The sequence below is a fragment of the Felis catus genome, chromosome A3, assembly GCF_018350175.1.
Source record: "Felis catus isolate Fca126 chromosome A3, F.catus_Fca126_mat1.0, whole genome shotgun sequence".
NCBI lineage: Eukaryota > Metazoa > Chordata > Mammalia > Carnivora > Felidae > Felis > Felis catus.
In genome coordinates, this window is record NC_058370.1 from 29,426,454 (window position 1) to 29,441,695 (window position 15,242).

At 50.4% G+C, this 15,242-nt stretch overlaps 1 protein-coding gene across 1 annotated transcript in view; it reads left to right on the top strand.

Moving 5' to 3' along the window:
• Nucleotides 1–8,235, top strand: part of TMC2 (transmembrane channel like 2) — a 56,862-nt gene extending 48,627 nt beyond the window's left edge. The window contains exons 17-19 of the mRNA XM_045055100.1: nucleotides 4,080–4,158; nucleotides 4,996–5,113; nucleotides 6,265–8,235. Coding sequence (XP_044911035.1) covers nucleotides 4,080–4,158; nucleotides 4,996–5,113; nucleotides 6,265–6,482 — 415 coding nt within the window. The 3' untranslated portion in view covers nucleotides 6,483–8,235. The remainder of the gene's footprint in view (nucleotides 1–4,079; nucleotides 4,159–4,995; nucleotides 5,114–6,264) is intronic.
• Nucleotides 8,236–15,242: the final 7,007 nt, after the last annotated feature.

Genomic DNA, 15,242 nt, shown 5'->3' on the forward strand with positions numbered 1-15,242 from the left:
AAGATGAAGACTCGAACGCAAATAGCTAATTGGTGAGGGAGGAAGGTCAGTACCACTGGGATGATTTTAATGTGGATGTGGATGGGGGTTGGGGGGGTGCTCTGGGAAACAGTGTGTCTGAGTCATCCTGCTCAAGGGTGAGGGATGGGGCTTTCGTAGACCAGCACCCATCGGTCACTGGTTGGGTGAGATCAAAGGGGAGAGGGGTTGTTTCCTCAGCCATTTGAGTCAGGTGCATTCGCGGGTAGAACGGATTCCGCAGGGGAATGGAAGGGAAACTCCAGGCACAGAGGTGAAGGAACTGGCAGTTGTAAATCTTTCGGGGAGCACGCTGAAAGACGGGGTCCAAGGAATACAGATGGGCAAGCCAGTATTTTGCAGCACCCTCCTAAACGTTCGCTAGAAATATCAAAGATTTCTGGGCTCTGAGTCTCTGAGGGCTGATTCAGCCTGTCCCTGGCTGGGCCCCGGAGGACTTCTCCACAGGGCACGCCGTGCACCTGCACATTTGGGTCTCACCACTCTCCCTCCCGAAGACTGAGAAAGCCCCGAGGACCGTGGGGGGGTTTGATGATTTCTGTACCCCCAACACCAGCCTAGGCCGTAGGAAGCAAATGACAAATAGTCAAGGAAGGAACAAGGGAAGAGAGAAAAGAAGGGGGGAAGCAAGAATTTGAATTACTGAATTTGAATTACTGTCATCAACAATGTTCTAGTGAGGGGCGCCTGGGTGGCTCAGTCGGTTAAGCGTTCGACTTCAGCTCAGGTCATGATCTCACAGTTTGTGAGCTCGAGTCCCGCGTCGGGCTCTGTGCTGACAGCTCAGAGCCTGGAGCCTGCTTCTAATTCTGTGCCTGCCTCTCTCTCTGCCCCTCCCCTATTCATACTTTATCTGTGGCTCAAAAATAAATAAATGTTGGGGCACCTGGGTGGCTCAATCGGTTAAGCGCCCAACTTCGGTCTCATGGTTCGTGGGTTCAAACCCCACGTCGGGCTCTGTGCAGACAGCTCAGAGCCTGGAGCCTGCTTCAGATTCTGTGTCTCCCTCTCTCTGCCCCTTCCCCAGCTCACACTTTGTCTCTCTGTCTCTCTCAAAACTAAATAAACGTTAAAAAAATTTTTTTAATAAAGGTTAAAAGAAATTTTAATGTACTAGTGAAAATATTAGGGCATTTTTCTTCATAAAAATCTTTTTTTGGCATGCTTTTTTTTTTAATTGTGAAATATTCCTGGGGCACCTGGGTAGCTCAGTCAGTTAAGTATCAGACTTTGGCTCGAGGTTTGTGGGTCCGAGCCCCGCGTCTGGCTCTGTGCTGACAGCTCAGAGCCTGGAGCCTGCTTTGGATTCTGTGTCTCCCTCTCTCTCTCTGCCCCTCCCCCGCTCGCACTCTGTGTCTCTCTCAAAAATAAACAAACATTTTAAAAAAATTATGTAGGGGCGCCTGGGTGGCGCAGTCGGTTAAGCGTCCGACTTCAGCCAGGTCACAATCTCGCGGTCCGTGAGTTCGAGCCCCGCGTCAGGCTCTGGGCTAATGGCTCGGAGCCTGGAGCCTGTTTCTGATTCTGTGTCTCCCTCTCTCTCTGCCCCTCCCCCGTTCATGCTCTGTCTCTCTCTGTCCCAAAAATAAATTTTTAAAAAGTTGAAAAAAAAATTAAAAAAAAAAATTATGTAGGGGCGCCTGGGTGGCTCAGTCGGTTAAGCGTCCGACTTCAGCCAGGTCACGATCTCGCGGTCCATGAGTTCGAGCCCCGCGTCAGGCTCTGGGCTGGTGGCTCAGAGCCTGGAGCCTTCTGATTCTGTGTCTCCCTCTCTCTCTGCCCCTCCCCTGTTCATGCTCTGTCTCTCTCTGTCTCAAAAATAAATAAATGTTAAAAAAAATTTTTTAATAAAAAAAAATTATGTATTGTGAAATATTCCTAACCTACAGAAAAGTAGAGACAACCCTGAACGTGATTCCAAGAGTAAACAGATGTTAATATTTTGCAGTGTTTGCTTCAGATCTGTCACTTTCCACGAAATAAAATGCTACAGATAACACTTCAAGTCCCACCTAATCCTGCTCTCTCCCTCCCTCTCTCTCTCTCTCCCAAAGTAACTGCTCTTGGAACCATTTGCACACACGGCTTGGTATTTTCATCACGTTGGCCGTGTCCTATTGTTTTCTGGGCTTTAAATTTTTTCGTGAATGGTTCACCCAGCATAGCTTTCCTCACTCAACATTATGTTTGGGGAATACATGAGCACACATTTTAATGGCGCTACTCCCATCTGCTGTGTGATTAAACCACAGTTTATCCACCCCTCTGCCTAGAGGTGGGTAGATTGTTCCCACTTTTTTGCTACGGCAGATATGGTCGTTGGGCAAATGTGAGAGATTCCCTAGGACAGACCACAGGAAGTGGAGTAGGGAATTGTGGGTATGGGTTTCTTCAATCTTTCTATTTTATTTTATTTTAATTTTGTTTTGTTTTGTTTTATGTATGTATGTATTTATTTGAGAGAGAGAGAGAGAGAGAGAGAAAGAGAGAGGCAGAGCAGGCAAAGGGCAGAGAAGAGAGGGAGACACAGAATCCGAAGCAGGCTCCAGGCTCCGAGCTGTCAGCACAGAGCCTGACACGGGGCTCGAACTCACGGACCATGAGATCATGACCTGAGCCAAAGTCCAGACACATAACCGACTGAGCCACCCGGGCGCCCCTTTCCAGTCCTTTTAGATAGTGCTGAAGTGCTCCCCCAAATAGGTGTATTTCCTCCCATCCTTGATTGGAACATCAGCCTCTCTCATCCTGGCCTGAGCGAGGACTGGGATGATGGTGACAACCTGGCCTATGCCTTGACCGCCGGAGGAAATTCTGGAACCCACACACCAAGCCTGACCCTTGCAGGTGGCACCAGGAAGTGCTAAATTTGGGGACGGAGGGACACAGCCACCCATGAGGATTTCACCCTCTCCCACTTCCGATTCCTCCCTAATAAATGGGTTGTTAACTAGGAGAGAAGGTGAGGCCTGGTACAGAGCAGGGACTTGCACAACAGATTCCGCTCCCCCTGCCTGTCCTCCCTTCTCTCCTCTGAGTCTCTGCTGCGGGAGGCTCCCATGACAGTCTGGGGCCCACGCTGTGCCCGGAAGACAAGGTGACTCCTCCCCTCTGACTGGAGTTGCCCTGAGCGGGCCCCACCCAGAGGGGAAAGCTTAGAAGACCCAGGCCGGAGCAGCTAAGGCTTGAAATCCAGGGAGAAAAGTGACAAATAAGGATGAACCACGGAAGCCCCCAAGGAACAGGCCGACACAGCACCCCATCCAGGTGGCACCTCGGCTTTTGTGGCCCCTGCCCTCTCAGGTGGTGCACCCAAGTCACAACCCCCCCGAATCTCAGGTCCTGTGAAAGGGAAGCCCACGCTCTGGCCTCAAAGGACGCGTAGGCAGCCGGTAGGAGCTGGACCTTGAAAACCATCAGCCCAAGACAGTGCTCCCTAAGCAGGGACCTCCAGGACTCCGGCAGCTGTGTTTTCAAGCAAACTTGGAGCAGGCACCTAGCGCCCAGACTCCCCTCTCTCAGCCCTCGAGGCCTGTGGAAAAGAGCTTTAGCTAAATGCGGGCTCCCCCAAGAACGGATAGATGGGGCCACCTCGGGCAAACTCCTTAACGTCTCACCATTCCAGGTTGCTGATCTGGAAAAGGTCGTCCTTTCCACCTCACGGGGTTTCGGTGAAGACCGCTGAGATGTGGAGTGGGATGCACGCGGCGCGGAGCCTGACACAGGGCAGGTGCCCGGGAAGCAGGGTCAGGAGACCCTGCCCCTCCCCCACCTCTTCGGATTCCCAAGAAGGAAGGCTTTACTGAGCACTCTGAGGGCTAAAAATGTGTATGTCATTTCCACATTCAATAAAACAGAAGGCAGAGGTGTCCAGAACCTCCCCCGCACTAAGCGGAGACAGGAGAGTGTGTGTTCTATCCCTCCAGCCTGCCCAGAGGCAACCTACTCCAGGAAGCCGGCCTTGATTCCTCTGGAAGGGGTCCGGCTCTTGTCACTTTCCAAGACTGCGGTATCACAGGAGGCTCACTTTTCTCTTGCAGCCTGGCCATCTACTACCTGAACTCGGTTTCCAAAAGCCTTTCCCGAGCGAATGCCCAGCTGAGAAAGAAAATCCAAGCGGTGAGTCTGTCGGGAGTTTTCGCTCAAACAGATGTCACGGTTTTGTGTTCTGCCGATTCGCTCTTTGAGCCCAGCTGTACGATCTACATGGCTTTCTTCTAAACGAAATCCCAAACTATCCGTATTGCAGGAAGCCTTGTGAGATCGAACAACACGCATTTATGTTCTGAGGATATTTGGGGGGCAGACAATAATAACGCCTTCGATCTGGAGAGGTTGCTAAAGAACAGGAGAAATTCAATAAAACCAGTAAAAATTTCAGTAGAACCAGTACCCATAATAATACCTACAGTTTAAAGCTAACACAGTAAACACTAGAGAAAATATTGTCAAAATGACTTAGTGCTTGTGCCCAGGGCCTAAGGGGTCTCTTAAGCCCCTCGCCACTGTTTCTCTCTCCCTCTCCCTCTCTCCACCAGCTGACTTCTGAGTGCTCTTTTCCATTCTCCCAGCCCCCAAACCCCTCCTACACATGGTAAAGGGCAGACCCCAACCCTCTCTGAGCCTTGTCCTCCTGGCTCCTTGCCCCCTGCTTCTGGAATAATCTCATTTGCCTCGCAGCCACTTCCCTACCCACATCTCCCTCTGTTAGTCTCACCATCCTCCTGCCCAGATTCCAGAAAGCCTTGAAGTGGACGACTGGCGAGGTTTCTGTCCTCCCCTGGCCAGATGTTCCTTCAAATACTGTGCAAACCTGAGTCTTGGGCTGTCCCTCTTCAACCAGTGGTGAGGACCGACAAGAACTGAAGACGGAGTCCTTGTCCCCCTAGATCTCAACATCCTAGGCTCTGAGCCTCAAACACTCATTTCCCTGAGAGCTAATTATTTCTCCTGCAGCTCCGTGAAGTTGAGAAGAGCCACAAATCTGTCAAAGGCAGGACCACAGCCAGAGATTCAGAGGACACAGCTAAAGGCAACTCCAAAAATGCCACCCAGCTCCAACTCACCAAAGAAGGTAAATTCTAGGGGCGAGTGGGAGGCTCAGTCGCTTGAGCATCGGACTCTTGATTTTGGCTCAGGTCACGATCTCGCGGTCCGTGGGTTCGAGCCTCGCGTCGGGCTCTGGGCTGACAGCTCAGAGCCTGGAGCCTGCTTCCGATTCTGTGTCTCCCTCTCTCTCTGCCCCTCCCCCGTTCATGCTCTGTCTCTCTCTGTCCCAAAAATAAAAATAAACGTTGAAAAAAAAAATTAAAAAAAAAAAAAGCGTGATCTAGAACACATCAGCGGGAGTAGGCTGGCGGGGGAGCGCCTAGGAAGATGGCCAGCATTTCATCTGAAAAACTCATGGCCTCCATCGCTGCCCTCACTTAGCTTCTCTTCTTGAAGAATTTGCTAGAATGATACCAGTTACTGTAACAAACAGGCCCAAACGACTAATGACTCAAACACAACGGAAGTTTCCTTCTCACTCCACGTAAAGTCCAAATTGGGTGTTTCACCTGATGGCCACCTTCTTCGCCAAGTGACACCCGCAGGGACGCTGGCTCCTTCCATCCCGTGACTCCACCCGCATCAGGTTGGTGCAGGGGGAAGAGGCCGGAGGACACCTGGAAGCGGGGCTGGGCAAAGCCTGGACTTCAGTCACAGGCCACATTCACCCACCGTGAGAACCTAGTCCATTTCTGTGTCCCAGGAACTGGGTCTGGTGAAGAACGTGCCAACAATTGCCCCGAGGTCAGAGTGAGGGGAAGAGAAGGACACGGGTAAGCGAAAGCACTGGAAATTGGATATGATGCCACACAGGTTGCAAAGGCCCTTCCAGCATCGTCTGTGACCCTGTCAGCCACCGGGGAGGCTGTTATTATCATCCCAACGTCATGCTCAAGAGAACCCAGGCTCAGGGAGTGCAGTTTAAGGCCAACATTCGAAATCTAGCTCTCCGGCCAGCAGACCATATTCCTCCAGCAGATCCGTTTATGCTAAGGCTAGGCCGAGTCCCAACAGTGGCCCCCAGACACCTAAGGGCCACCTGACCATTGTCACATCACCAGATGGGACTGAAATCCACAGGCCGAGCAGGGCAGCTCCAGAAGGGCTCCGATTCGATAGCAGGCAACTGAAGCAAATCCTCCCACACCCTCATTCTTGTCTTGGTTCCTTTTCCAGGGACCACGCCTCACTCTGCCAGCCAAAGCCAGACCGCAGGCAAGAAGGCCCAGGATCCTGGGATCTCCAGTTCTGCCAGCAGGATCACGCTGCCTGTCTCCCAGCACCTTCCCGTATCTCGGCCTCCTGGTGTCAGACCAGATTCTGGCCAACCTCGGCCTCAGACCCATCCTTGGAGGTCAGCCTCTGGAAAGAGTGCTCCCAGACCTCCCCACTGATAGCGGGGATACACAAGCACCATTCTGGGGCTGATCCTTGGGCCCCACCAGCTCACACACCCAAAACGATATTCTCTCTTCCTCTCTCTCTCTCTCATGCACACACACACACACACACACACACACACACACACGATACCCACGCACGCACGTTCTCTCTCCCCTCATTGAATGTGGGAATTTCAATTACTTAGTCTCAGGCACTTGTTGGCCACCACAACTGGAGGACAATGGCTTCACCCACTCTTTAGGGGAGCTGAGCCTCCCGACTCCCCCTAAACTGCCCTTCCTAGTATCTTGGTTCAGGCAGCCTGGACCTTGAACTCACCATGGTTCTCTCGGCTCCAGACTTTGGGAGGAGGGACCAGGACCATGATCATCACCATAGACTTTGTCATGGCACCCATGTTGGGACCCTGGTTTCTGCTAGCCTTACTAACTGGGAGGAGGGGCCCACGTTCCTAACTGTCAGCCCTATCCAAAGGAGATGAGGTGGTTTAAATAAAAGGTGCAAGAAAGCACTGAAAGCCAAGGTAAATGAGCCAAAGCGCAGCCATGGTGAGTGGGAAGATGGTTCTCCCCCAGAACCCAGCCTGAGGGGAGCTGAGGCCATTAAGCAGCAAAAAATGCATCGGAGCCTTCTAGCAGCAAGGCAACAAGCAAGTGTTTCTTCCAACCGAAGAGGACTTAGATTGCTCGGGGCAGAAAATCCTTCTCAAGCATCAAATTCTAAAAAGAATTTGATAGTCTGCTTATTGTCTAGGGAATGTTGAAGATGGTTTCTCTGAGGACTTTTGCAAAGGATGCAATGCAATCGCCTTGTCTGGCGATTCGATGTTCAGCTAGCATCACGATGCGGGTCTCTGCAAAATGTCTCCTCGGGGGCATAAGCCAGGGAGCCCCAAGCCACGGAGAAGGCCTCGCCGGCAAGGACAGAGGCTCGGCAGGGAGCGAGTCACAGCCCAGGACACTGACAGCGCAGGTATCCTGCAGGTGGTTTCCTCCCCTCCTCTGCCCCTTGTTCCCAGCCCCCCTGAGCCATGTGGCTTCAGAATCATCTCATGCCTGGTCTCTGAGTGCTCTAAGGGGAGTCCTCTCCCCGACCCACGGCCCAACCATGGCCCCAGGGGTTTTCAGGAGAAGCCCCCACACCTTGGAGGTCAGGCAAAGTCCTGGTGGGGAGATGGAGATTTTATAGAGATTTCATAAGCTATAAATTAAAATAAGTCCCAGGTTCCCTCCCACTTCCTTCCCCTTCCCAACCCAGCATCAACGCTTCACATGTGACCTGGAACGGAGTGGGAACAGGGACCACATGACGGGGAGAAATAGATCAGTTCTTTCTCCCCTATCTCCGGGGGAGGCTAACGAAGATGTTTGTGGAACTCAGGTCCAACCCTCAATCCCAAACTCTTGTGTGTCATGTGCCTTCTTCTGGGAGGACACAATCTGGTCCTGAGCTTACTACCTACCTGACCCCTCGACATGGGAATCCAGGCTGCCTAACCCAACCGCCCAGGACTGGGAGGTCAGACACCTGACCTTCAGAGTCACCCGCCTAGATAATGCCAGCCCCTGGGGAGGGGAGCGAGAGGGGCCTGAGTCATCAGCCTCCTAGTGATCCCTGTCCGGCTCCCAATGGCTACCCAGTGCCTAAGCACCCGCTATAAACACAAACACACTATCCTTTTCTTTTTTTTTTGAAGATTTATTTTTGAGAGAGAGTGCAAACAGGGGAGGGGCAGAGAGAGAGGCAGTCAGAGGATCCAAAGCAGGCTCTTTGCTCACAGCAGTGAGCCCGATTCGGGGCTTGAACTCAGAAACCGGGAGATCATGCCCTGAGCCCAAGTGGGACGCTCAAACGACTGAGCCACCCAGGTGCCCCACAAACACTTTATCCTGTCCTGAAGATGCACAATTTTATGTGAGGGAGTGTATTTGTTGTCTGTTTCTGCATAACAGATTACCCCCCAAACTTAGCAACTTCAACACTTAGTATCTCACAGTTTCTGTGGGTCAACCATTTGGGAGTGGCCTTCCTGGGCAGTTCTGCCTCTGGGTATCGCTCAAGATCTCAGGCCGGGCTACAGGCGCCGGAAGATTTGGCTGGGACTGGAAGATTTGCTCTCAAGGTGGTTCCTACACATGGCTGTTGACGGGAGGTTTCATTCCCTGCCGGCTATTAACAGGAGACTTCGATTGCTCCCCATGTGGATCTCGCCAGGGAGCTGCTGGGGTGTCCTCACAACACAGCAGTTGGTCCCCACCCCCATCCACGCCCCCAGAGCAAGTGATCCGAGAGAGAGAGAGAGAGAGAGAGAGAGAGAGAGAGAGAGCGCGCGAGGAGGAAGCCACGTGCCTTTTATAGCCTAGTCTCAGAAGGTACACCGTCAATCCTACCACTTTCCATCTGTTAGAACTCAGTCGCTAGGTCTAGCTCACGCTCAAGGGTAGGAGATTAGGCCCCATCTCTCGAAGGGAGTTATCGAAGAATTTTTGAACGTGTTTTAAAAGGAGCTTTCCTAACTCAAACAGTCGCAAGACGTCGGTCAAACTCTAAAGCTTTTTCGAGAGTTGTCCATCAGAGAATTAGCTAAGGTGGTTCCCAGGACCCTCAAGCAACAGGAATCTTCCACCGAGCTAGGGAGAGAGGCGGGGGAAGAAGGCACAGGTAAGAGAGGAAGGGTGTTGTTGATACAGTGTGGCTTTACAGGGGGCGTGTTATTAGAAAAAGGTCCTATCTGCGATTCAGCCTATCCAGGAGCCATCAGACATGAAGATCGCTCTTCTTTTTACTCCCTCCCTCCCTCCCTCCCTCTGTCTCCCTCTCTGTCTTTCCTTGTTCAGCTCACCTAAGAACGATTTGAAATAGAAAGTCTATTTAACAGTTTCTCCAGAGAACTCCGGCTGGTGTCTTACTGATGATACCTTGTTTGTGCAGTTCTTACTGGGGGAAAATGAAATGGACACTGGTTTCTATCTGTCAGGGGTTATTTCTGCGGTCAGATCCTTTCATTTCCGATAATCGCGCTCTATGACCATAAAGAACGTCATTGTACACAGACTCACATAAGTAGGAACACATCTTTGGGGAAGATCAAGGAAGACACCTGATCTCGCCATGGCTTGCATACTCACAGAAACCGGGGTATGGTGCACCAGCCAGTAAGGGGAGCTGGGCCATGTACCAAGAGCATCCACTCTGCTGGTGACCCTCAATTCAGTAAACTCCCTTCAGTCATTCTCGGGAGAGGCCCCACCCAAAGCTGAGACACCCAGGTTCCCATAAGGGATAATAAGAAAAAAAAACCTGCACTGCAGAAAGGGACATTTGTCCTTTTTTGACCTTGGCAGAAAGTGGAGGAGGAAAAAGTCTCCCTTGAGAATTTATACCCACAAGGCAACCCTCACACAGAGGATCTCAGCTCCCACACCAACTGGGCATTCCCAAAACCTCAAATGGAAAAGTTTAATTTAAGGTGATCTCAGGTTCATAGCACCTCCGAGAAAGAGGGGGGCAGAAAGGCAAAGCAACAACAACAAACAATGTAACGAACAGAAAGCATGTAAGATGAGAGAAATAGGATATATCAGCAATCAAAACAAACGCAAATAGACCAAGCCCTGCAGATAGAGGACAGAGATTATCAGATGAATATTTTATAATCCCACGTGCTGTTTCTAAGAGATACCTTTAAAACCTAAGGATAGAGTCAGCAGGGACTTTATCCCTTTTTGTTCCTAGGGAACAAAACTAAAATACAATCTTCAAAGGCAAAATCACCAGGGGTGTGAGGGCCATCCAATTTTGTAAGTTAGGCTTGTTTTTGAGTGCTGGGGATTGCTGTCAAAGACAGCTCTCTGCAGCACTGTGCCAGGTAATTTATTCTGCGATGCAGTGTTGGTTTTAGAAAGGGTGACGAAAGGCCCAAGATAATGGGTTGGGGCAGGTGAGGTATACAGAGCATTACAGACATCTCTGTCACCGGACCATGTCTGCAAAATGAGCCATAGAAACCTGAGCTCCAAAGTCCGTTAGAAAGATCCTACGAGTTGACACGTGTAAGACACATGTAAGTCAAGCACGGTGCTATAGGCTCAGAAATAACAGAAAGGATCACAGGCGTGGACGAGGTCAAACATCCTGGAGGGGCGCCTGGGTGGCTCAGTCGGTTAAGCGCCCGACTTTGGCTCAGGTCATGAGCTCACGGTTCAAGGGTTCAAGCCCCGTGTCAGGCTCTGTGCTGACAGCTCACAGCCTGGGGCCTGCTTCGCATTCTGTGTCTCCCTCTCTCTGCCCCTCCCCCACTCATTCTCTGTCTCAAAAATAAACAGACATTAAAAGAAAATTTAAGATCAAAAATTTATGAACTCAATGATCTTCCTTGGACGCTTTTCATTCTTCTGTGTCTGTGGAAATATTGTTCATATGTGTAACTCATTACCAAAGACTGTTGCAGGGGTTATTTCCACATCTGAGAAAAGGGCCAAGGAATTCCTGGAAGTCTTTCAAATTCAGTGTGAGGGTTTTCCATTCTAGAAATGAGTGTAGAGTGCCGCCATCTTGAGGTTGTTTCATGCAATTTCCTTTCCTGAAGTTCTCCCTACGCGCTGGAATTTAAAAAGCATCTTCCATTTCCATAGGTCCCCAGTAGTGTCGACCGGAGTGAAAATTCTGGGCTAACTTACACCAAAATGACACAGTGAGCCACAGCCTGGGCTAAATAAAAGCGGAATAGATGCTATAGAGTATGATTCTTCCCAGTGAATGGACAGTTCTATCTACAGGGAGAAAGAAAAGGCTCCAGGTGCCACATGGCTTTAAAGCTTGAACCTGGGGCGCCGGGGTGGCTCGGTCAGTTAAGCGTCCGACTTTGGCTCAGGTCATGATCTTGCGGTTTGTGGGTTTGAGCCCTGCGTTGGGACTCTGTGGTTGGAGCCTGGCGCCTGCTTTGGATTCTGGGTCTCCCTCTCTCTCACTGCCCCTCCCCTGCTTGTCCTTTCTCAAAAATAAACTTGAAAAAAAAGAGAAAAAAAAAAAGCTTGAACCTGGAACATGCCCGGGCAACCAGCACTCTTGTTCCATCCTATAGCTCGTTTTGTTTTGTTTTTTTCAAACATTTCTCTCTTTTTTTTTTTTTTTAATTTTTTTTTCAACGTTTATTTATTTTTGGGACAGAGAGAGACAGAGCATGAACGGGAGAGGGGCAGAGAGAGAGGGAGACACAGAATCGGAAACAGGCTCCAGGCTCCGAGCCATCGGCCCAGAGCCCGACGCGGGGCTCGAACTCCCGGACCACGAGATCATGACCTGGCTGAAGTCGGACGCTCAACCGACTGCGCCACCCAGGCGCCCCTCTCTCTCTTTTTTAATGCTTATTTATTTTTGAGAGAGGGAGACACGGAGGGTGAGAGGGGAAGGCGCAGAGAGAGACCCAGAATCCGAAGCAGGCTCCGGGCTCTGAGCTGTCAGCACAGAGCCCGATGCAGGGCTCTAACCCACGAGCCGTGAGAGCCGAAGTCAGAAGCTTAATCTGCCGAGACCCCATCCCGATCTCTAAATGACCCACACATGCTTCTCGTAACTACCTAAAACCTCTTCTAGCTGTAAAGTCTTCCCCAGGAACTTCCCCAGGAAGTTGTCTTCCGGTCAGCCTCCCACACTATTGCACTAAAGCCCTTGGTGATGCTCCACTCCTGGGATTATAAAGTCTCCGAGGCCAGAGGTCACAGGTTAGCGTCACCGTATCTCTGCTGGATGCCGCCTCTTCCCTGAGGGCCTGGGCAAAACAACGCAACCTTCCGTATTGTTGCACTACCCATTTACTTGATTTTTTTTTAATCTCCTTCTAGAATGTAAACTCTGCCACGGGTTTTTTTTATCTCCTTCTAGAATGTAAACTCTGCCACGGCAGTGACTTGGTTTCTTTACTACGGTCTCCTCAGCACCTAGAAAGATACCTAGCATGCTATAGGGACAAAAAAACCTTTTTTCCCGTGTTTTTGTTGTTTTTTTTTTGGAGAGTGACTGGGGGGCGGGGGAGGGGAGAGAATCCCAAGCAGGCTCCATGCTCAACAGGGGCTCCATCCCACAACCCTGGGATCGTGACCTGAGCCAAAATCAAGAGACAGATGCTCAACCAACTGAGCCACCCAGGTGCCCTAAAATCTTTTTTTTTTTTTTTTGGATGAATAGAAGAATTCACTGATGCTGTCGCTTCTTGAATACCCAGATTCCTCATCCTGACCCCTGGACATCCTCATTCCTCCTCTGCGAAAAGACGTCGGATCGTACAGCGTCCGAGCTGCCTGCTAGCTTGAAACCTACCTATATCCTCAAAGACTAGCCCAAAAAAGACTGGCTGAATTCAGTTGTTTAGTGTGGCTTCTGAGATGAATGGAGGTAGCTTTGGGCTCGCTTCTCTGCTCCCTCCCCCCACCACTTGCCACCAGCCCATCTTCCTGTCTGTAAGGTGTCTGCACGCTGAAAGAAATCACCTGGGCCTCATACCGGGCGCCCAGGTGGCCCAGTTCGTGAAGCGTCTGACTCTTGATCTCAGCTTGGGTCTTGATCTCTGGGTCGTGAGTTCAAGCCCGATGTTGGGTTCTACACTGGAGAAGGAAGGAAGAAGGGAGGGAAGGAAGGGGAGTCCCCTGGGCCTCATGCATATAAGGTTGCCAGAGGTCAGGACCACATCAGGATCTACAAGACTGAGCTGAAATGATACAATCAGGGTAGTGAATCTGAGGTTAGGAAGTTCACCGGCTTATGACACCCCCCATTTTTGCAACAGCATCTTGCCTCCTTATCCAAAAAGTAAGCAACAGCCCTCACAGTGCATAACTGGATGCCACCGGGCAGCGATGGGTAGCCGAAGTTTTTCAGAGAAAAAGCAGAGGAAATAACGCTTAGAAAGCAGCGACAGGAAGCGGGGAGGACATCAACCTTTATCACCAATCCAAATAACATGTGGGTCCTCACAGCATCCATAAAAGAAACCAGAATACATTTGGAATTGAATTGCGATGAAAATGTTGCACACCAAAAACGCGTAGACTACAGTGAAAGCAGTACTTTGGAGGGAATGCAGAATCAAAAAGAAAGGTTTGCATTAATGAGCCAAACGAACCCACGTTTGCTGACTGATTCATGGTTATGGCTGCTTGGCAAATCATCCCCAAATTGAGTGGCTTTGAGCCACAAGGTCATTTCTCACAATTCTGCGGGTAGATGGGGCTCCAACAGGTGGTTCTTCTGCTGGCCTTGTGTGGGGTTGCTTGTGTGGCGGCAGTCAGACGGTGGCTGGGGCGGGAACACACACAATGGCTTTATCTACCTTCTTGACGGGGACAGCTGGAAGGCTGGGCTCGGTTGAGCTGCTCAGAAAGCTGGACCTGTCCGTGAAGTCTCAGGGCCTTTCCTTCTCTACGAGGTCTCGCAAGCAGAGTAGCTGAATTTCTCATTAGGCGACTCAAGGCTCCGAAGAACGCAAAAGGCTGAGGCTTTACCCTGGCACAGTATCACTGCTACCACATTCTATTGGCTAAAATGAATGAATCACAGGCCCAGCCTGGTTCCTTGTGGGAGGACTACACGAGGACCTAATGCCAGGAGGGATGGATCACTGGTGGTCATCTTCGGAGACGAGCTACCACAAGGAGCTCCTGAGACACCAAGCCCTTAATCTTACCTTTACTTCACGCTACAATGAGCACCTACAAACAGAACGTGATTGGATTCTCTGCCTTAGGAAGATCATTCTGGCAGTGGCGAGGAAGATGGCTTAGAGAAGGGGAAGCCAGAAGTTTTGCCACTTTGGTGGCCAAGAAATGAACCTAGGTAGGGATGAACCCAGCCCAAAGGGAAGGAAGATATGGTCTCTAATATCACATGCTGCAGAGATGCCCATCGAGGTCAGGATCATGACGTATCAATGAGACAACTTAGTTAAAGAGGTGGAGGTGAGCGGCCCCTGGGTGGCTCAGTTGTTTGAGTGTCCAACTTCAGCTCAGGTCATGATCTCATGGTTGGTGAGTTCGAGCCTTGCACCAGGCTCACTGCTGTCCGTGACACGCCCACTTCGGATCCTCTGTCCCCCTCTCTCTCTACCCCTCCCCTGCTCGCACTCTTTCTCTCTCAAAAATAAATAAATAAAATAAGAAGCAAGGGCGCCTAGGTGGTTCAGTCGGTTAAGTGTCTGACTTCGGCTCAGGTCACGATCCCACAGTTGGTGAGCTGGAGCCCCGCATCAGGCTCTGTGCACAGAGCCCGGAGCCTGCTTCAGATTCCGTGTCTCCCTCTCTTTCTGCACCTTCCCAGTTCACACTGTCTCTCTCCGTCTCAAAACTAAATAAAAATAAAAATTAAAAAAAATTGTTTAATTTAAAAAGCAAAGAGGTGGAAGTGAGGAAGCCACAAGAATAGTGTTAGTGGTTACACCACATCCCATCTAATCGTGTGTGTATTTCACCAGTTGAAGTGCTATTCTCTTCCGCCATTTCTGTAAGTTAGCCAAGGGCTCTACCACAGTTCCTTTATAACCAGACAGCTCAAATCTATGGTTAACTTTCAGCTCGGTGACTCGCAGGCCTCTTGAATTTAATCCACAGAAATGTATGTTTATGTATATATACCCACACTATAAATTTGCATGTGTGCATATGGATTTTACATACATACATACATACATATTTCTATGTATGCTTAGCTGAAGCAAACGTCTTACAGATCAATCCTCTATGTGACCTATTATTATGTCC